The sequence below is a fragment of the Lygodium microphyllum genome, chromosome 15, assembly GCF_053477565.2.
Source record: "Lygodium microphyllum isolate KBCC chromosome 15, Lygodium_microphyllum_v1.1.10, whole genome shotgun sequence".
Taxonomy (NCBI): domain Eukaryota; kingdom Viridiplantae; phylum Streptophyta; class Polypodiopsida; order Schizaeales; family Lygodiaceae; genus Lygodium; species Lygodium microphyllum.
The window spans coordinates 151,168,098-151,191,577 of record NC_141149.1 but is presented as its reverse complement, the minus strand read 5'-3'; the positions used below and the strand labels follow the sequence as shown (position 1 = coordinate 151,191,577).

The following is a 23,480-nucleotide window of genomic DNA, read 5'->3' as shown; positions in this document are numbered from 1 at the left end:
CTTTCGGTATTTATTTAATTTAATTGAAGAAGAAGTTGATATACAAAGGGATTCTTCCTATCCCTTTCAACATTCCAACTTTCCTTGCTGTCCAAAATGACCAGTCTTCAATCTGATTTGCCCCTTGATTCGGGTAGTCAATTGGCCTTCACCCGCTTTGATGGAGATGGAAAATGCCCCAAATTCATTGATTTGCTAGTCCCTCCACTTGAAGTTGACTAAAAACAGCTTCAGCCTTGTTGAATCCAAGTCTTGGAGCTTCCAATTTTTGGCATGCTTCTCGAGGTTACTGCTAAACCCTAATTTCTCGTGCAAATTAGGGTTTATAACAGAGAAAATTGAATTTTCTCAACTGTGGCGATCTCAATAGTGTAATCTTTGGAGGAAGGTTGTAGAAAGATTGGGAGATGAGAGGGAATGATAATAAGAGAGAAAATTCAGACTTTCTTCTCGTAAAGAACTGAAGAAAATCTATCATTTACTGCTGCTGCACTATCTCAACAGCTTGTGGATGCATAGAAATGAAGAAAATCAGTCATTTACTGCTGCTGCCTTGTCTGAACAACTTGTAGAAGCTGTCACTTGCTGTTGATTGGTCTTCTCGTGCCCTTGGCTACCTTAGAAGGTCTTGCAATGGCTGCAAATCAGACCAATAACATCTCTTCTCTCTCTCTTGTAGGTTGAATATACTATAAATGCCTCTCTCCAACCTCTATAGACGTTTTTCAGTCTTGCATGGGTATTTTTGACAAGTGACAGCCTTCCCAAATGGTTTTTCTAGCATTATCCATAATTAAATATTAATTTTCAGTCTTTAAATATTGCAAATTTATCTAATAATTATTTCAGTGCTCTGAAAAATAATCTGATAGGCCAATAATTAAATTTGCTAGGCAACTTTCATTTTCGAGTGTCTCTGCGCTATCCTTAACTATGAGATTGGCGTTAGGTGTCATTAAACAACACTTCTCTAGTATTACCAAACTGACACTTATGGCCAAATGAATGACCTAGGCCAACAATTGGTACGAGATACCACCAAGTACATGTGGGGCATACTTATAGCAACTTTTGCCTTTGACATCCCGTGATTTCCTCGAGTCTTGGGCTCGTAAATTTACTCTAACCCCAGTATCACCTCATATGTGCAACATTTACTTAACCATGTGATTAAAAATTAATTCACATGTCAAGTGAAGTTTCAAAAATACATGTCGTCATGACAGCCCTCCCCCTTAAAATCCTTGCAATCATCCTCAATTGCATTACCGGATGCATCAAAAGCAAAATAGTGGATTGGAATTTCCACAAGGCATCTCAGTTAATACAACATTGCACACTGTTGCTCAAGCATTCCATATGCCCAACACATGTTGAAAATTACCAACCAATCATAACATAACATAAGACTCACAAAGAATCTTAGAAAGACTGCTAAATTATCATGTGACATGTCTATTTCTCGTAAGCTTAACTCATCTGGCAAAACCAAACCATAGCATAGTATAACCAAGCATAAACCGTGGCTAAAACATCAATGGCATCATAATATATGTTGTTGTCCATGGAACCAGATGTAAACCATTGAAAACTAAGCATAATTTGATCATAAACTGATCACTTACTGATCTGAGAATTGATCACAGACTGTTGCAAATGTGACCCCAAGCTGATCACAAACTCATTGCAAAAGTTGACCAAGTATCAATGCAAAAACTAATGCAAACTGATCCCAAAAGTGACCATAAACAGTTCTCAAGCTGATAAAAAACTAAGATATCGATCAGAGTTTTTGTCTCAAAATTGAGGCAAATTTTATGCCGAATTGATCGTAAGCTGATGCAAAAGTATAGTTCCAACGCCCGGGTGAAACTCATACTCATTTGCATACATCTCACAGTGACTAGTACACTAAGTAGTGACCTCATAGCAAACATATTGTCAGTGCAGTACCTTGGATGCATGCTGAAGACATCCGAGATCCACTACATATGAGAGCTGTTCATAACTGGAGGAGTGAAAGTGCTACCTCCCGCTTGAGCATCAGGTAATACTCGGGACCCTTGCTTTGTTGAATCTAACAGAGTTAGAACTAAAGTCGGCTTTAACTGAAAGGCATCTAGGTAAAGTTGTAACAACTGAGGATGGTTTGCCAAGTCATCCTCTTCTATCCATTTGGCATCCATTGGTAAATAATTTTGAAACTTCACCAAGTATCTCTTGGAAACTTTACCCTTGAGCTTTCTAAGACACCTATAGTGAATGATGGGATATGGACTATCATTTGTAGGTTTAGCAAACAAGCCCATTTCATTCCAGTGAGGAAGAAAATAAAGGCTGATCATATGACACGATTGTTTTTGCAGCACATCTTTAAGTATCATGGTATGCCAGAGTCGATCATTAGTGATCGAGACCCGCGGATGACCAATTTATTTTGGAAGGAGTTGTTTGAGAATATGGGTACCACACTGAAATTCTCATCTCCTTCCATACGCAGACAGATGGTCAGTCTGAGGAAGCAAATTCCACAGTGTTAGATCTTTTGAGGTGTTATGTTTCACACCACAAGACATAGTGGGAGCAGTATTTGCCCTTGGTTGAGTTTGCTTACAATAGCAAAGTGCATAGTTCTATGGGCAAAGCTCCATTTGAGGTGGTTGAGAGTGGCAAGAAGGTACCACCTATTCTGCAAACTAAGGATAAGATCTTTGAGACTGATCATTATGTGGAAAACTTGAATGTAGCCTATGCAAAGATAAAATATGCATTTCAGAGATCGCAAGAAAAGCAAAAGAGGACTGCTGATTGCCATAGATGTGCTTTGTAGTTTGCAGAGGGTGATTACGTATTGCTACGTTTTTAAAAGGCAAGGCTGAAAAAGATGAAAGGAAGAGAAAGATTGTATCCGAAGTTGAGTATGAGATGCCATTGCCCTTCTAGGTGTTGGAGAAGATCAACGATGTGGCATATCGGCTGAAATTACCTCCACATTGGCGGATACACAATGCCTTTCATGTTAGTTTGTTGGGGCCTTTTCATGGTGATGTGTCAAAGGATATGTTTGTTGAAATTCAGCCTGAGGTTGAGGAGCTGGATGAGATTTTGGTACCCGAGCAAATTCACCAAGAAAGTCTGAATTTTCTCTCTCCTCAGCATTCTGTCCCATCTCCAGCCTTTCTACAGCCTTGCTCCAAAGATTACACTATTGAGATTACCATAGGCTAAGAAATTTCAGATTTCTTTGCTGTAAACCTTAATTTGCAAGAGAAATTGGGTTTAGCAACAACCTTGGGAAGCGTGCCAAATATTGGAAGCTCCAAGACTTGGATTCAACAAGGTTGAAGCTGTTTTTAGTCAAATTCGAGTGGAGGGACCAGCAAATCAATGAAATTGGGGCATTTTTCATCTTCATCAAAGCGGGTGAAGGCCAATTGACTACCTGAATCAAGGGGCAAATCAGATTGAAGACTTGCTGGTCATTTTGGATAGCAAGGGAAGTTGGAATACCAAAAGGGATTGGAAGAATTCCATTGTACATCATCTTCTTCTTCAATTAAGTTAAATAAATACTGAAAGGGGTGCCAGTTTTGGGGCCAGCTAGGTGTCCAATGTCCAAGGTTATATGGTAAAGTGTGCATTTTAGTTTTGTGAATTTGTTAATTGTTATAAATAGTGCTTAATCAAGTTATTTATCACCCTATCCGAGGAGGAAGGCTAACATATCGATTGTCGGGGCGTGGGTTGTGCATATACTTGCTTACTTGAGATACAACATACTGATTGTTGGGGTGTGTGTTGCAAAGATAAATAAGATAGTTAACATCTTGGTTGTAAATTGCAACATCAGACGTCTCTTCACCATCATGCATAGATAGCTTTAAGCTTGGCTCCATGGATGTACACATAGGTTTGCAATTACCAATCTTATATGTTAAAGCTATGTAAAAGCTTGTCTACATATTATGATTGTGACATGTTGATTTTGGGTGAATTGAATCCCCAAATAGTAGTGTAGGTAGTCCATATCTGACATAGCAAATGTATATTTCAAATATCAGCCTTGAAATCTGCAATTTTATCCTCTTTAGGTCCAATGAGCAGCATGTCATCCACATAGAGAATGAAAATCAGCCCCTGCACTAAACCCCTCCTTCCCCCTCTCCCCCCCCCCCCCCCCCCCCCCCCCCCCCGGGCCGCGCGGCCAAATTCTTAATGTATAGAGTGGGAGTAGTTGGACTATTGTTGAAGCCTTTGCTAGTCAACTAAGCATCAATTTTAGAGTACCATGCATGAGGAGCCTGTTTGAGACCATAAAGAGCCTTATGCAACTTGCAAACCATGTGCTCTTTTCCCTTAATAAAAAATCTTGGAGGTTGTGACACATAAATATTCTCATGTAGATCCCCATTCAAAAATGCAGTCTTAATGTTCAACTTATGTACTTTCCAGCCATTATTTGTAGCCATAGCAATCACACATCTCATCGTAGTCATATGGGATGTAGGAGCAAAGGTTTTCTCATAATCTATGCCCTTCTTTTGTGCATAGCCTTTTACTACCAACTGTGCTTTGTAGCTGTCAATAGTGTCATTAGCTTTGCGTTTGAGTTTAAAAACCCATTTTGTTTATGGCCGTCTTACTAGGTGGTAAATCCACAAGATTCCATGTAGAGTTAGTGGAAATAGAGTCCATGGGACGTATCCAATGTACATCTTGCCGAGCTTCATCCAAGGAAGTAGGCTCATTATCATCTAGTAGTGAGCTCATAAATACATGCTCATCACAATCATCTACTTCCATTAAACCAGCCAAATGGTCCCTCCATGCATCAAGTGCGTTGAGGTAAGGGAGCATCCATTCTACACTCTCGGAGAGTGTGTAATAGCCATCTAGGGACTATTTTGGTTGCATTTACATCAGCTCTTTCATTTTCTAGTGCATCTTCCATTGCTTGAGACAAACCATCATCATAACCTTGTTGTTCAAGAGCATGTGGTGTAGCAACAACTTGCTGTATTATGTCTATCCGGCCATTTATAGCATGCATATACTCCAAAGAAAGTGGCAAAAGGCCCTCAAAGAAATCACCAATGTCATGGGTGGTTGGCATTTGAAAGTGATCATGTGAAAATGCAACATTTTCAACAAATATGATATCCCTATTGACAAAAACTTTCTTTATGCGTGGATCATACAAACAATAGCCCTTGCTCTTGAATTGCAGCTAATAAATATGCATTTTACAGCCTTGTCATCGAGCTTTCTATGAAGCTCTTTTGGAACATGTGCAAATTTTATGCATCCAAACACTTGAAAGTAGTCAACTTTGGGTTTCTTGCCATGCCAAGCTTCATACGGTGTGATTGTCTTTAGTGCTTTAATAGGTGCATGATTTAATACATGATTCACACACTGAAGGCCTTCTAACCAAAACTTATGAGCTAGCCCCTTGCTTTCCAACATACAATGAGTCATCTCCTTAAGTGTTTGATTTTTCTTTTTCAGCAACACCATTTTGTTGAGGTGTCATTCTTATAGTGCCTTGATGTGTAATGCCATTGCCAAGCAATTGTCTCAAAAGCAGGAGGCATGTACTCCCCTCCCTCTATCCATGCGAAGCGTCAACACTTTCAAGATAGTTTCAGCTTCAAGTTTTGCAACAAGATGTTAAAAATGCATAAACACATCAGATTTTGCTTTCAGCCCATACACCCATGTATATTGAGAATAGTCATCAATAAAGGTGACAAAATAAAGATGACCTGTAAGTGCACGTGTCCTCATGGGACCATAAACATCAAAGTGAATAAGCTGCATTTTCTGGATAGCAAGCACTGCACCATCCTTCTTGAAAGAAAACTTGTGCATCTTGCCCAAAATCCCTCAGATGCATGAGGAGGTGGGGTCTCCATTGGAGGCAATGGATCTACCATCTAACACCTCTAAAGGGTCATCGTACTACCAAAACTCATGTGTCCATAGCGGGCATGTCATAGCTTTGCATTCTACATTGCGTGTGAAAGAGTGGTAACTGCTAGAGCATCATGAGATTGTCTATCATACGTATCCAACAAAAAGAGACCCTTATATAGGGTGCCAAATAGCATGTGTGCATAATCCATCTCTCTGTCTCTGATAATGCATTTGTCATCTTCAAAGATGACTTGAAAGCCATGCTTATTAAAAACAGATATAGACATCAGATTCTTTGTAATGCCAAGAACAAAGAAAACATCTAGAAGCATGAAATCAGAACCATTTGCAATAGTAATTGTGACCGAACCAATGCCACATACATCATAACTATTGTTGTTCGCACATGTAACATGCTTTCGCGTAGGGGCTGAATACAAAGAGGTAAAGAGACACTTCCTGGAAGTGATATCATTTGATGCCCCATTGTTAAAATACCATGTGTGATCTGTTTCAATTGCATTCAACATTGAATCAGCCATCGAAGAATCAAAACTGTATGTAAGAAATGCATAGTCCTCCACAAAGTTGGCTAAAGCATCACCATTAGTAGATTTGCTGGCTGATGTCTTTTGGATGGCCAAACCGAAGTCCTTCTATCGCTTGTTGCACTTATCAATATGATGACTGGTCTTCTTGTAATAATGACATTTCTCCTTTTTCTTGGACTTTCCTATGTCTTGGGAAGCATTATTTGATGGCTGTCTAGGGTCAGCCTTTTACAGATTTTTCACATTTTGCTTGACTTTCCCTTTGCCATTGTACTTTGAGAGCATAGCCATATCACCCAAATGCATTGCAACATTATTTCGAGTTTGTTTCTCTTACAACAAGAGCCTTTCCAACTCCACAAATAGGGGTAGCTGTTCCCTCCCCCAAAGACAACATCAAAGAGGTGTGGAAACCAAGATATGACTCATGAAGAGAGTTTAGTGTGATGTTTGTCAATTCTGTATCTTGAATGACCTCATCAACATCAAGCAGTTGCTCACACAAATCTTGTGTGTGTGTGTGTAGGTGATGTGTTATACTATCACCCTCATCCATGTTCACATTAGCTAGCTCTCAGTGGAGATAAGATATCTTGACCTCATTACGTGTTGTAAAGATGCACTTAAGTGTATCCCAAGTAGGTTTTGAGTTCCCATAAGACAAAATGTATAGAATAATAGCCCTTTTCATTGATAAGATAATCAAAGATAGCGAGTGTGCATCCTTCGAGTCCCACCTTTGCTGATTCTTAGTCGAAGGAGGAGGGGCAATAGTAGTGGCAACCTGTTCTCTAGCATTACACTTAGATGTTTGAGGTGCAAGACCTTCTGGTCACTACAGATCACTAGTGACATAGTTCCACAAATTCTTTGCCATAAGAAGGTTGGACACCATGAAACTCCACAATGGATAGTTGGTGCCATCAAACTTGTCCTCTTGAGCGAGAGCAAGGATGCAACTTTGGTCATTATACCCTTGATGTGCCATCTTGCCAATGATGCACAAAGATTAGCAGCCAAATACTTCAATGCTGAAGTATAGAATGTACTTTGCTGAGTATCAAAACTTCCCACATGGGATTAGAATGCAAGTACTAAATGGTCACAAATCTTGCCAAATGTGCCCAATGTTGCACAAATCAGCACTTAGCTTGTAGATTACATCAGTGCATTGTTGTACTGCACTTGCCTTGAAATGCATGTCCAAAATATAGTTCACAATCATTAAATTTAATTGAATTTCTTCAAATTTTGCCGCTAAATCTAACTCATAGCAAATTAATGTTGTTGTATCACGTGTTATCTGCCAAGGAATGCGTATCAGGCAAAAGCCCCCAATTTTCTTGAAAAATTTCAAAGAAATAGAATAAATTTATACCTTACAGTTTGAATTTCTACAGAAATGTCACCTCGGGATGTGTGCCAACAATAACCAGTAACCAACAACTGGAATCCGCCTCATGATCGGTGCTAGAGCCAAAAAGTTGAAAAGCCCTAACTTTCTCATACCAATGTCGAAGAAATTGCTCAATGTTGGCAATTTCACTAGGGATTCACGCCTTGGAACTCGAATAAGGCAAAAGCTCTAAATTTCCTTATAGAAATTTCGAGAAATTTTAGGAATTGGGAAAGTTGGTTGAAAATCCCCAATTTCTTGGCACGGAGTGTGAGAAATTGAAAATATCTTTGAAATTGTGTATGAAACGAGTAAGATAGATGAGAAGAGGTAGAAAATTTCAAGAATCCCCAAATTCAAAAAATTAAGAGTTTTTGCATTTTTCTCAGATTTGCAGAAAATGATGGGTAGGGTTGAGAACATGGCGAGAAAGGTTGAGAAAATGGTGGGCATGGCTGAGAATATCACAACCAGGGTTGAGAGAGGCTATTTGCGCAGGGTTGTATACAAGATTGTGTGTGACACTGTGTGTAGGCTGAAAACAGCGGTAACACCACCTCCAAAACAATAACTTCTCTTCCGAAACATCAGCTCTTCCCTCCAAAACAACAGCTCCTTTTCCATTGTCGGTTGAGTAGACTTTGCATAGGTGGCATTGGCTGAGAAGTGGAGAGAGAGAATCCATGTGTCTAGCTCGGATACCAAATGTTGGAAATGGAGAGAGAGAGAGAGAGAGAGAGAGAGAGAGAGAGAGAGAGAGAGAGAGAGAGAGAGAGAGAGAGCAAGCCTTTTGCCGCCTGTCTGACCCACGTGTCCCTACCATCGCTGGACTTGCACGTCACTACCGTCGCTTGCCAACGTCTTAACCTGCGTCACTGCTGTCGCCTCGACCTGCGCGTGCCCTGTCGGACAAACTTGTGACTTGTTCGTTACTTCGTGCCACGTTGCAGATGCCCAATGGATTCGAACGCCCTGCTGGCCTATGGCCCTCCTGATCGCGCTCGTCCTGATCTGCACAAGTGCCGCGTTGCAAAAAACCCTAATCTTGACTATTCATTGTCAACAAAAGGAAGTGTTGCGTCATGACCAGCAAGCATCAGGTCACGGCCAGGTATTCTGTATCTATTGCCCCGCTACACATCAGCCCTGCATCCTGCAGCCCTCGGGTGCCACACTGTGCACGTTGCTGTGCCGGGGGGGGGGAGAGAGAGAGAGAGAGAGAGAGAGAGAGAGAGAGAGAGAGAGAGAGAGAGAGAGAGAGAGAGAGAGAGAGAGAGAGAGAGAGAGAGAGAGAGAGAGAGAGACACACACACACACACACACACACACACACACACACACACGTGGTCTTCAAGCTTGCAATAAGGAAGACAAAGCAGTTCATGCTCAGCATCTAGATTAGTGATGGAGAATTTACAGGAGACAAATGGTATCGATGTGGCCTTTCTCGACCAGCATTTAGGGAATGGAAATGACCAACTTTTGCCGCGGGTTCAGAGAGTGATTCATTGGCGGAGGATTCTGGTCAGTTGGCAGAAGGGGATGAGACAAGTAAACGTCAGAAATGTTGGTTGAAGATCCGCTATTATGCCCCCTAAATTTGCCTCAGCCAGAGGTCCAGACTGATGGGTCTCTTCAGTTCATGCTGGCTACTGCTAATCATCTTATGTCCGATTATGTTCATGCTAATGAGAGTAAAGCTAACTCTTTTCCGAAAGGGGATCATGTAGATGCAGTTATGAGAATGGAATTGGTTCTACAGTAGATTGCTGCTTTCCATGAGAGGGCAGCCATCTTTTATTTTACAGGAAGGACTCCGTTGATTACAAGGATTCGTACCCGGCTACTATCTATGCTTGTAAATGTTCAATAGTGCCAAAAGATGCTCCAGGGCATGTGCAAGCCCCTCTTGTTGAAGAGATTTATGATGGTCCCAAGGGGCTTTTGAGGTGCTTTTTCGCTCCTCGGAAGTGCGGTCATTCATCATGCAGCTCATCCCTTTGTTTTTGGATGGGCAACTGGTTCACATGGTCCCTTGGAGGCCCATGGCCGAGTTTCAGGAGTTGTTGAGGCAGGCATGCCCTATTTGGGTGGAGGTGGTTGATTTCCCTGCACATCTTTAAAGACTCCTCCCTTAGGTCTTGAGAACCTTAGGCGACGTGCTGGTAGAGCCTCATCTGGCTTCCCGCAATCGGAACAGGGCATGCATGCTTTGGGACACAAGAAAACCTCGCCCGACCAAAATTCATTTTCAGGTTCCAGGACTGCAAACCTTGGTTTATGAGTTGAAATGGGGTACTTTTGCAGGACACTATTTCCGATGAGGCCAATTGGGCCATTTTATTTCGGAATGTGACAAAAATCCGGAGGCTTTGTAGCGATCTATAGATTCAGACATGGATATGCAAGATCACCATCCTCCCCACATACATCAATAGCTTCAAGTTGATCGTGAGATGCCTCCCCAACATGGTCGTGATGAAGGTAAAAAGGATGTTCCTCAAGTGGGCCATGAGCATACTTCCCTTCCGGTTGACCGAAATGTGTCTTCTCGGGAAGATTCTTGGGTATCGGTGGTTAGACGTAATGCAAGACAAGCATCTCGTTTGGATCTTGCCCATCCGTCGCCACACCCTATCACTCAGGCCTTTCAACGCAGAGGTAGGGGGTTTTATATGAACCCTCAATCTTCACGTGCTCCGACCGGGGATGATAAAAGGAATTCCAATTCTGCTTTGTGCTTTGATATGCAAGGGAGGCTTGTGCCTCCTAGGAATGTTTTTCGTTCACAGCAACAACAGTTTTCTTCTCGTACTTCGATTGCTGGTTTGCAAAGGGCGGACCTTGTAAATGTAATCTGAAGCGAGATGGAAAGATTCCAGGCAGCCAAAGCTATAGATGTAAAAGGGAAAGGAAAAGCGGTGATTCAATAGTTTTCTCATTTCTGATTTATTATGAGGATTGCTTTTTGGGATGTGAAAGGTATCTCTTCGCGTAGTAAGCAGTATCAGTTGTGGAAAGTTGTGTTTGCTGGAAAGTGGGATGTATTTTGTGCGGTGGAGCATAAACAACATGCTTTGGTTGGATCCTCCTATGTTTATAAGGATTATGTTGTTTTTTTCAGTGGTCGAGCTCCATATAAATCTGGAGTTATGTTGGTTGTCAAATCCTGCCTGTAGCCATCGTTGGTTTCTCAAGACCCTCGAGGTCGATTTGTAATTTTGGAGATACTGTATGAGAGAGAGGTTTTGTGGTTGGTGGGTGTCTATGCTCCTTCCACGGTAAGGAAGCGTCGTCAACTTTGGGATGACATGCACTGCCTTTCCATGGCTCGCCAAGGTTTTGTCATGGGTGACTTTAATGGATGTCTATCTTGAGATCAGGCTACTTCTCTACACTCGGTAATGGATGGTCCTGAGCGACAGGCTTGGGATGCCCTTGCAGCTGGATCTTTAAAGCAGGACATGTGGTCTTGGATGTATCCATCACAATCTGGTTATACCTATCGATCTTTGCAACATCCTAACACCTGGGCCAGACTGGATCGGATATATATTTGTCACAATGATTCCTTTCTTCCTGTAGTTATTGACATGTGGGTGGAACGACAGCATGTCTTATCAGATCACTACCCTTTGGTCTTGGAAATGACCCATAGACCTGTTCGTGTATTTAAGGCTCTTCTTGCCCGATTGCCACTTCGTTTTAATCAATCTTTTCTGCAGCAGAATCAATTTTTGGAATATGTTCAGCAACTGATCGCTTCCTTTAGCTTGAAGGTCCTATCTGGAGGGAGGGATGCATGGGCTGTTTTTAGGGACAATGCCCGACAATTATCCTGTCAGTATGGTTTTCAGCAGGCTTCCTCTTTATGAGTTGAATTGCAGAATGCCTAATCTTTATTGGCCACTCCTTGTCTTTAAGTCAATCAGGGGATTCTAATGATGAATTGATCACATGCATTGAATGGTTGAAAGGCAAGGTTCATTCTCTTCAAGAATAGGAATATGCAAAATACAAACTATTAGCCAGAGCAGAAGCTTTATACGATAATAATTGCCAATCCCATCAATTCTTTGCTCGCCTGCACCAGAAATATGCTAGGGAAAATATTGTGCGCTTAATGGATGAACAGGGTGTTATGGTGACAGACCCGGCTATATTTGCAAGTTGGTAAGCAACCAGGTCAAACCAGAATGGGTGGATTTAATGGAGGCGGATATTTCAGGAGATGAAGTGGAAGAAGTGCTATCCCATCTACCCTGAAGGAAAAGCCTTGGCTGGATGGGCTTCCTAGTGAGGTGTTTTCAGCTAATGTGCAGCAGCTTAAAGACCCATTGACTCGCCTGCGCCAGCAAGTGTGGAACTCTGGTACCATGCCATTCGATTGGAAGATTGCTGTCATTCAGTTGTTGCCCAAGGTTCCCTCCCCTATCTCTTTGAAACAATGGAGACCTATTTCTGTTATGGGTTCGTTATATAAAATCTTCTCCAAAATCATTGCGAACAGATTGTAGAAAGTTTTTCTGCACCTGGTTCATCCATGTCAATATGGTTTCATTAAAGGTCTGAATATCATGCATAACATCTTGAATGTTCAACTGGGAATTGACTATGCTAGAGCTTCAGGACAGTAAGTGGTAATGCTTCAGCTTGATATTGAGAAGGCATTTGATCATGTTAGCTGGCCTTTTTTGCGGCAATCATTGTCTACAATGGGATTTGGCCCTCGCATGGTTTCTCTTGTTGATACTATTGGTCAGGGAGCTTAGCTCGTATTGCTCTTAATGGAGGGGTCACGGAAGAAATTGCCTTATCTCGATCTCTTAGGCAAGGTTGCCCTCTCAGCCCTTTGCTGTTTGCTTTGGTCACTCACCCGATGCTCTCATTGTTGGATAAGTTGGCTGATCAAGGCGAGATAGTTGGCTTGACTCTTCCTAGTGGTACTCAACTTGTGGGTCAATCTTTGGTAGATGATTCTTTTATGTTCCCTAAGGCTGATCGCAGTAATGTTGATCGGGCAATGGGGGCATGGAATCTTTTTGCTTTGGCATCTGGTCTTCATATTAATACGCAGAAATCTACACTTCTCTCCTGTATGGAGATTGATCTGCAGGCCTTGGGCTGGCATAGAATTGTGATCCGAAAGGGAAATATAACCAGACACTTGGGATATCCTATTGCGGTGGAGGTAGCACCCCGGGCCTTACTGGATTGGATGGCCTCTCGGATTCATGACAGGTTCATGTACTGGAAATCTCAAGGCTGGCCTTTACATGTCAGACTGAAAGTTGCTCAAAGTATTATGATGAGTATGATATTGTTCTTTTTGCCACTCCTTCCCTGGACTAAGAAGTCCCTTTTGGAACTTGTTCAGTCTATCAAGTTTATGTTGTGGAAAAAGAAAGGGAATCGGTTGGGTCAGGTTTGGATTTTGTGGCAGCATGTGACTACGCCTAAACGAATGGGGGGAGCAGCCGTGTTGGATGTTAATTTGCATATAAAAGCCTTGAGGTTGGCTCTTTTGCAGGTGTTATGTGTGCATAGTCATCCTTGGTCGGACATTGCAAAATTTTCATTGAAAAGATTTGTCTCTCTCATGGTAATACGGTTATTTGTGCCTCCTGGTGGCATGTGCTCAACTCCTTGAGACCAATTAAGATCACCCGGTCTTTTCTCCTTTCTCATTTGATTGCATCGTGGTAGGAGATCTTATGTTTTTCAGTTTGGCGCCCTCTTGAGATTCTCAAGGAGGCGAATTCACTGCAAGGAGAGGTCTTAGCCTCCTCCACATTGTTGGATTGGCCGGACAAAGATTTGCATAGACTCAAGTTTAATCAGATGGCTCGTTTGGGGTTGTAGACAGTTTTTGATAGTGTTATTCCTAGGCAGTCCCGTCTTTACTCTTTTCGGTGTATTCGTCAACACTTTCGGGTACCTTGTGAATATTGTGATATCTAGTCATCCATACAGGTCACACTTTAGAGGTTCTCTACTTTACCAGTGCTACAACCATTGTATCAATGGCGTGACTGGAAGTTTGTGATTCCAAATGATTTTGAGAAGAGGTATGCTAACCACATATACCATCAGATGGTGGAGGCCAAGAGATGGGTCACTACAAAGGTGAATAAATTATGGCATATTAGGGACATCAAAAAGAAGTGGTAGGAAAGATTCCTTCAACTTTGGAAGTCTAAGGTTCCCTATCAGGGAAAAGTCTTCTTGTGGAGACTGCTGATTGGTGGTCTTCCAACTGGAGAGGTGCTGCATGCCCAAAAGATCTCTGCTGGTCGTTGTGTATTTTGCACTACATGTGATGAAACATTGCTTCATCTTTTTGCCTCTTGTCTAGTAGTGCGACAGATTTGGTGTTTTATTTCTAGTGTTTGGCTCTCGGCGACTCAGCTCCGGATAACAGCCCGGTCATGGATTATGGGAAAGCTGCCCTCCGTGCCTTCTTTGCATTCTGATTATTCCTGCCTGTTCCGGTTCCTTTGATGGACTGCCTTATGGCATATTTGGCGAACTCGGAATGCCTTTCTTTTTGATTTGGTCTCGGGCATCCATGGTCATGTGGCCCGTATTCAAGGTTTAGTGCTATGGCAGATTTCTTCTATGATATCAGCTGACCTGGTTCTTCCCGGCATTGCTGCCCATTGGCTGGCCATTGTTTGCTCTACACCAGCAGTGTGATTTTCTCTTTGTGTCATAGTCCTAATAGTTTTTCGACACTTTCTTTGAGGACTTGATGGTCTGATGTAACAAAATGCAAACACACACAGAGAGAGAGAGAGAGAGAGAGAGAGAGGAGGGAGGGAGAGAGAGAGAGAGTTTCTCGGATGACCTGATGGTCTGATGTAACAGAAAGTAAGAGCTACAGAGAGAGTGCTGACCTGATGGTCTGATGTAAATATTTACTACTTAATTCAATTATCTTCACGAAAAACAAAAGAGAGAACACAAGACAATGAGCAAACTCTAACACTTAGGACAAGAAGCAACAACAATCTCCTACTCCATGCTGGTCTAAGAAAATGGACCACAAGAAGAGATGAAAGGGAACCACCATGGAAGTGCCAAAAATCCATGTTAGGCTCTAGATAGATACTTGATGATTTGCATGTAAGTACTTGAAAGATAGTTCATGACGTGTATACTAATAATACTTCATTAAGATGCTGTTTGATGCAATACATGAATGGGTGATGATGGAAGACTTAGATAAATGAGCTTAGCCAAAGATAACTGTTTCCACTAGTTGAGGTTAGGCATGCTCAAGGGGTCGTGGAGCCTGGAGATTTAGAGAGTGCAATGGAAATGAAGGATAGATTTGAGGACTAGTGAAATATTGACTGTACATGCAACTCTATTTTTTGTTATACTACAACTCGGTTTTGTGTTGCATTGTGTTGACCCTGATTGTCTATTGAGGCACTGGAGTCTTATCATGTAGTCTGGTCTTTTGATATGCTCTTTTCAATGTCACCTTTCATTAGCATTTGGTGTCTGTAGATCTGGTGATATACGACTCTGTTATAGTTGCAATGATGGTCCTAGCAGTTACACCGACTGTGGCATACAAGTAAGCACATTTGGTGGTCATTTGTATGTATTTTCCTTGGGAGTTTGCCTTGATTTTTGCTGTTGTATTAATGTCCCATTTTTCTCAATTCATACTTTGCAACAGCGTCTACAATGTTTACAAAGTAGTACAAGGCAGAAATGGCAGCATGGTTTTAGCGCTTGCCATGGTATCATGTCCCATGTTCAGCATTAATCTGTTTATTCCCATAAATTTGTTTATTCCTTTTCTGGGCCAAGTGTCAACAGTACTTGCTATTGTTTTGGCATCCTTTAAGTAGATTGATATGTCAGAAAAGTACAAACTTGCTCACATGGCTGAGTGAACAAACTGATCTTAACATTGGTTGATTTCAGCTCTATCCGTTCTTCTTGTTGATAGGTGGAATTGTCACTTGGTACATTCTTCTCCTTTCCTAGTTCAGATTCAAATGGCATGAACAGTGTTTAATTTAGATTAGGCATCTGGAAATATAAAACAATAAAAGAATCAAGATGCAGCACATTGAATATCTACTGACACTCTGCATCCTGTTTCAGGAGCTTCCTGTCACCATCTGATATTCTGACAACACAGCCTCACCTGCTGATGGCTGGCACTGGTTTTGCATTTGGCTACCTTGTTGTAAGACTTTTGATTCTCTTTTAGTGATGCAAAAATGCATCAGTATAATCATTTGACGCATTCGGCTGACTGTTGCTATTTTCATTATTGTTCTGTGTTTTTTAAGATATTGTGTTTTTGGTGATGTTTCTGGTCTTCTTTGAAAAAGGGAAGGATGATTTTAGCACACCTCTGTGATGAGCCGAAAGGTCTGAAGACTGGCATGTGCATGGTGGGTACTTAGGACTAACCTGTAAGGGTCACAAATATATTGTTGTTTTGGTTTCTTGCACATTTTGTGCTCATGAATGAGTTGCTTTCAGGATTTGTCAGTGCATATTGGCTATTAACTGCACTAATGGTTATTATAGGCATTAATGTTCCTTCCACTTGCTATTGCGAATGCTTTGTCTGCACGTTTGCTGGGCGGGTAAGTGGACTTTGTTACAGCTGCAGTATTGTTTGTTTCATTTATTTTAGGTTTTGGCTGTAATCTCATTGGACAAGTTCAGTTTACCTCATCTCTGTGATCCCTTGGTTATTTCGCAACTCACTTTTTAAGAGCTGCAATTTTGTTTTCTTAAATTCCAGATTTCCGGAGGCTGTTGCATACATGGTTGCATTTGATTTGTCTCTGTATTTGCTCTTTTTTTTGGGGTGGGGGGGAAATGGAATGGTAAATGAGGAAGGATGTTTTGGTGAAGCTTATCAACACACGGGGTTTGAATCTGTTATTGACTGATTTGCAGCCCTTGTCTTTAGTTCACTTGAAAGCATGCCTATGTTGTCTGATAGCTTTGAGGAGACTGAATTTGTCAAATTCTGATTCCTGATTGTTAGTGCCTGGATCCTAGAGAGTCTGTCCATACTTTCACACTGAATCTTTGCAGTTTGCCAGAATAAGTGAAGGTCAGACATACTATGGAATGAAAATTAAGCATGTGTATGTGTAAAGATTGTCTAGCCTTTGCCATCCTGCCCAGGTTTTGTGCCATGCCAGGAAGGAGCTTTTCTTATCTTATCACAGTTTTCGTCGAGATCAAGACTGTTGCCTTCATTATTTCCTGCTCAGTTTCCATGGTCTTGACTCTTCCTGCATCCTGGATCGAGGTTACGACTGTTGCTTTTCGCTGTTACTGCTTAGTTTGCCCCTCCTCTTGGATTGATTTTCAGATCACAATTGTTCTTCTACACCTTGGCATTGTTTTGTTGAGGTCGTAACTACAATGTTTAGCTGCTCTGTGCTGTTTTTACTTGCCTTGGATTTATTTTCAGATCACATGCTGTTCTTCTATTCTTTGTGTTTTACATCTTTGCTTCCTTTCACCACCCTAGTTCTTGAGGCTGCTGTCCATCAGGACTTGCCAGCAGTGGATCATGACTGTCACCTTTACTGTTTGCTGCGTAGTTGCTGTCTGTCACCTTCTTTGTTGATTGGTGCCTATCTTGGGAGCCCTTCTACTGGCAGTTAGCTAGCTAGGGCCATGACCTACTGTATGATTTTGTCACCTTCTTTGTTGATTGGTGCCTATCTTGGGGGTCCTTCTACTGGCAGTTAGTTAGCTAGGGCTGCCACCTACTGTATGAGGCTGAGATGCACGATACGATCTTTATAATAGTGGCAGGTTCTTGTGCTGTGATCAGCCTAGATGCATTGCCCAGCTGTCAGGTATTAGTGACACAAGCCTCTTTGTGTATGCGACCTTGGTAGAGCTCTAGACATCCATCATCCACTTACTCCAAGGCTGCTGGGACAAGGTGCAAGGTGAATCCTGGGCTTGGTAGGAGCTTTGACAATGATTCTTGCCTTCCTTGGGTGGCCACGGCCTAGTTTTCATGATGCAGGTGGACAGCCCTAGGTGGCAGTATATTCCTCCATGGCTTCTTTCCCTCATACCCTCTAGACCACCTTGAGAAGCTTATGCATGAAAGGTGAGAAGGATCGAAGCTTGCACACGAGCTATGGCGGGAGCGCAAGAGCAAGAAAGAGAGAGACAAGAAATGGGAACTCCAACAGTCACAATGTGTGACCGGGCCTTCCTTTATTTACTAGTCACTAAAAAATAAATGTAAAGAATAAAGTGACGTGACGGGCGCCCGCCACCTGCAGTGTGCAGTGGCGGGTATTGTCAGTGTAGTAATACACGGGGCGGCACGGCGGAGGCACCTTTACCCTAACAACCTCCCACTTAAAGGCGAATCTGCCCCAGTGAGAGAGAAAGAAAAGAAAAAGACAGTACAACTGTACATAGGTACAAGGGATGAGGAAAGGCAACATCTCATCCAACGCCCATTAATCTCCTGAGGAAGGCAAAACGCTCAGTAGTGAGGCTTTTCGTGAGCAGATCTGCAGGATTCTTGTCATTGGAGATCTTGACAAGGTCAACAGACTTGTCCTCCACGACACCACGTATGAAGTGATACCTCACCTCAATGTGTTTCGTCTTCGCATGGAAGACCGGATTCTTAGCCAACTGAATGGCACTCATAGAATCCGAATGCAGTGTAGATATAGCATCAATCCCAAGGTCAGCAACTAGACGGCCTAGCCATATGGCCTCCTTGCAAGCCTCAGTGGCTGCAACATACTCGGCCTCAGTGGTAGACAAAGCCGTACACTTCTGAACCCTGGACATCCAAGAGAGCACCTCCAGCATAGGTGAATACATAGCCAGAAGTGGACTTCCTACTATCTGCATGTCCTACATAATCGGAGTCAGTGTACCCCACGACCCCTGTATCCTGGCTGCCATAGCAAATACACATATCTGTTGTGCCCTTCAGGTACCTCATGATACCCTTCACGGCATCCCAATGTTTCCTACCAGGTGTAGCCATATAGCGTGCCACAACACCAACTGCAAAGGCAATATCTGGACGAGTGGCTATCATGGTATACATCAAACTGCCCACGGCTGAAGCATAAGGGATCTGGGCCATCTCGGCCCTCTGCTCATCTGTCTGCGGACAATCGGCCTGTGATACCTTCACATAAGAAGGCAATGGACAGCCAATAGGCTTTACATCCTGCATGCGGAAGCGCTCAAGGACTTTATGAATATACTCCCTCTGCGACAAGTAGAGGAGTCCCTGATGCCTGTCGCGTCTAATGCGCATACCAAGTATGTGAGAGGCCTGTCCCAAATCCTTCATCTCAAAGCTCTTCTTCAGCTGAGATTTAAGAGCATCTAGCTCATCATGAGCTTTCCCTGCTATCAGCATATCATCCACATAGAGTACCAAAATAAGCAATGAACCATCACGGGCTTTCTTCGTGTAAAGACACGGATCCATAGCACTCCTGCTATAGCCCTGTGACTGCATAAAGGCATCAAACTTATGATACCATTCCCTAGGTGCCTGCTTCAAGCCATAAAGACTTTTCTTCAACTTGCACACTAGGTGCTCCCTGCCAGGTTCTGCAAAGCCCTTAGGCTGCTCCATATAGATCTCATCATGCAAGTCTCCATGTAAGAAAGCCGTCTTGACATCCATCTGATATAGATCTAAGTCAAGCTGAGCAACCAAAGCCAAGACCAAGCGCAGGGTGGTCATCTTAACCATAGGAGAAAAGACCTCATCAAAGTCTACACCATGCTCCTGCTTAAAACCCTTTGCTACCAATCTAGCCTTGTATGCCGGCTTGGGGTATCCAGGGGTACTTTTCAGCTTGTACACCCACTTGCATGGCAAAGCCTTCTTGCCCTTAGGCAAGGCAACCAAATCCCAAGTCTCATTCTTATGCAAGGAGTCGATCTCAGACTGCATAGCCCTCTCCCAGGAGTGACTGTCACCCCTGCGCATAGCCTCATCATAAGTGAAAGGCTCTCCTGCATCTGTAACCAAAATATAATGCATAGAGGGCTGAAATCTATCAGGTGGACGTCTGTCTCTAGCAGACCGTCTCACTGTAAGCTCTGCTGCTTGCCCAGCTGCCTGTCCAACACCTTGACCATGAGTATCTGCTGCAGCTGTAGGCTGTCCAACTGGCTGTGCAGGAGCTCTAGGCTCCTCCTGAAAGATCACTCTGCGGATCTCAACCACTTTCTCAGGCTGCCTGTGCATCTTGTCTTCATGGAAGACTACATCATGGCTGTGTACTATTTTCCGCGCCTGCGGATCCCATAGGCGATAGCCCATCTCTCCTGAATCACCATAACCAATAAAGATGCATTTAATGCTCTTTGGATCCAACTTACTCCTCTTGTCCTTGGGCACATGGCAGAATGCCTCACATCCAAAGACACGGAGATGCGCATAAGAGGGTGGCTTACCAGCCCAAACTTCCTCTGCAACCTGGAAATCCAATCCACTAGAAGGCGATCGGTTTATGACATGCACTGCTGTACTAACTGCCTCAGCCCAAAAGCTCTGTGGTAGGCCTGCATGGCTAAGTATAGAGCGGACATGCTCCTGAATAGTCCTGTTCATGCGCTCAGCCAAACCATTCTGGATGGGGGTGTAAGGGGCAGTCAACTGACGCTTAATACCCCTGTCATCACTAAACTGCTCAAAAGCACGTGAGACATATTCTCCCCCATTGTCAGTCCTAAGGCATTTCAGTCTATACCCAGTCTGGTTCTCAACAAGAGCAAGCCAACGCTGAAAGATTGCCAAGACATCGGACTTTTGCTTTATGGGATAAGCCCACACTTTTCTAGAAAAATCATCAATGAAGGTAACAAAGTACTTCGCGCCACCCATAGACATATACGGCATGGGCCCACAAACATCTGAATGCACCAAAGCCAAGGGCTCACTCATGCATGGCCTACCCAATTTCTTATGCGTAGATCTATTCTGCTTACCATAAAGACAATGATCACACGAGTCAAAACGTGCATAGTCCAAAGGCAGAAGATACTGCAAACCAGATAACATTTTCATTCCTTTCAAAGACATATGCCCCAAACGGGCATGCCAAAGTGATACATGTGGGATAGAGCCCACTGCCAAAACATGGTCTACAGAAGACCCAGATACAACAAGAGGATAGAGGCTGCCAGCCTTGGCGCCTCTATCAAGCACAAGTCTGCCTTTGGTAATCTTCCAGGCAGAATCCCCAAAACAGACATGAAACCCTGCATCATCCAACTGTCCTGCAGACATAAGACTACGCGTAAGCGCAGGTACATGACGTACATCCCTGAGCAAAAAGGAACTGCCAGTGGAAAACTGCAACTGAATATCTCCACAGCCCACAATATCAAGAGACTTGTCATCTCCAAGTCTGACTGATCCAAATACAGTACGGTAAGAGTGAAACCACTCACGATAAGGCGTCACATGGAAGGACGCACTTGAATCCAATAACCAGCACTATGCATACATACTAGGTGTCTCAGTCAAGTGTGAAGCATCAGAAGAACTAGCTGCAAGTATGAACTCATCACTACCATCGGAATCCTCGGTTTGCATGACATTAATTTCTTCAATCATGACGCTGGACTTCGCAGGTACTATGCTGCGATCAGAGGACTTCTCCTGCACTTTCTCTTTGCCCTTATCCTTGCGCTTCTCATTGCGCAACTCATGATGCTGTGGTCTGATATGGCCCTTTTTCCCACAATGATGACAAGTGACATTAGCGTTGCGCCCACGCGACTTACTACGCGACTTTCCACGAGATTTAGACCGACCCTTCTGCGAGTCACGGCCACGGTTATTACCACGATCATTCCTTTCATTCGTGCCTCTAACTGTCAAAGCATGTGAACACGAGAGGCATCCAAGTTTTTGCGATTAACCTCTTCCTGCAAAAGAGCACTCTCAACATCATTCAGTTTCAGAGTAGCACTAGAGGCACATAGGGCAGTGCGGAATACATCCCATGACTCATTCAGAGTCCCAAGCAAGAAAAGAGGAGTTACTTCCTCTCCAAAGGTGATATCTTGCGAAGTCAGGTTCTTCAGTATAGCATGGAACTGGCTCAAGTGAGCAGACATAGTCGCATTATCCTTCATGCGCAAATCCGTAAGCTGCTTCAACCAGTACATCTGACTCACCGGACTTTTCTTATCATAAAGATTCTTGATCTTATTCCATAGATCCCATGCACTCTGTGCTTCCTCAAATACATTATAATGTACCTGTTTAGTGAGAGACAATATAATCGTGGACTTGCATAGCTCATCAAGTTCAAGCCAGTCGTCATTGTCCATAGTTTCAGGCTGCTCCCCACTCAACCGAAGTGGCTTAATCTGAGATTTCTGCACCAAGACCTGCCAAATTTTACTCTTCCAATAAGAGTAGTTGGTACCATCCAACTTTGTGATGTTAAATATGGCATTATCAGTCGAAGAGGATGCCATAATGCAGGCTGGAAATACACAGACAATGTAAAACTGCTGGCTGTTTTACTGCAGAAAATGCCGAAAATCCACTGAAATGAGCTCCAAATGGCGAGAAAAGTGTGCCAAAAGATGCTGCCCACTTAGTACTAGGTGCGGTACACCAAATCAGGATATTTCAGCATAAAAAATACTGCTCAGTCCACCAATAAATGCTTGCTGTAATAAATTTCAGAATTGCAATAATGAGAGCAAAGTGTCCCAAAATTGGATCTAATGTCAACTAAACAATGCTAGGTCCAAAGCCGGCATAAAGAGGACAAAGCAAAGCCAAATGACAGTGAAAATACATGAGCATAACACCGAGAGATGTCAAATAGCATCTGCCAGTAAGAGGCACACCCCAGACAATCTAGGCAAAATATAGAACCCATTGCCAAAACCTGACACAAATAGGTGTCTGCTCAAAAGAAAGCGGATCCAAAATTGAGACTCAGCTCCCAATTGTCGGAGTATAATCCCAAAGTCTCAATACATCCATAACTGCTCAATGACATAGACTGCTCCAATAGCATGTAATCCCTGCTCAAGGTCAAGTAAGCATGCAAGATGCTCCCACTGGCACAAAAGGCGTACAATCGAGTTAAGGGCTCAAGCAACCCAAGACAAAGTACCAGTGACAAGTGACCAAGTCAATGCGTCATACGCTTCCCAAGAGCATGACATACATGAAGCAACTGATGTAGCAACCACTAAGCAAGACATAATCCCAATGGCAAGATCTCTGTCAAGTCAATACATCCAGTAGCAAGCCAAAGTCAATATCCCTGTGAGTCGGAAGTGCTCAAAACATCTAAATCGGAGCTCCAAAATATCTGTCAAGCATGGACGAACTAAGAGGCATCAACCACGGAGCAAAGCATGTAATGCATAGAGCTTATCCGTCAAGTACAGACAATAGGCATAAGCGGCCCAAATGCCAGTCAAGTCGACCAAACTGCCAATGACAAACCAATAACAACGGAGCAAATGCGATGCTCAAAAGCATTCCGGAATCACGATCATGAGTTCGAAGTCGATCCCCAAAGTGTAATAGATCATGACATAACCCATAGCGTACATCCGGTATCGATAGAGAA

At 43.0% G+C, this 23,480-nt stretch overlaps 1 protein-coding gene across 2 annotated transcripts in view; it reads left to right on the top strand.

The window, feature by feature from the left end:
* Nucleotides 1-23,480, top strand: part of AAPT1 (aminoalcoholphosphotransferase 1) — a 78,755-nt gene that overhangs the window by 32,245 nt on the left and 23,030 nt on the right. For both annotated transcript variants that reach the window (XM_087695021.1, XM_087695019.1), the window contains 6 exons: nt 15,379-15,448; nt 15,554-15,617; nt 15,805-15,845; nt 15,988-16,072; nt 16,221-16,283; nt 16,423-16,481. In XM_087695021.1, the coding sequence (XP_087551147.1) occupies nt 15,379-15,448; nt 15,554-15,617; nt 15,805-15,845; nt 15,988-16,072; nt 16,221-16,283; nt 16,423-16,481 (382 nt within the window). The remainder of the gene's footprint in view (nt 1-15,378; nt 15,449-15,553; nt 15,618-15,804; nt 15,846-15,987; nt 16,073-16,220; nt 16,284-16,422; nt 16,482-23,480) is intronic.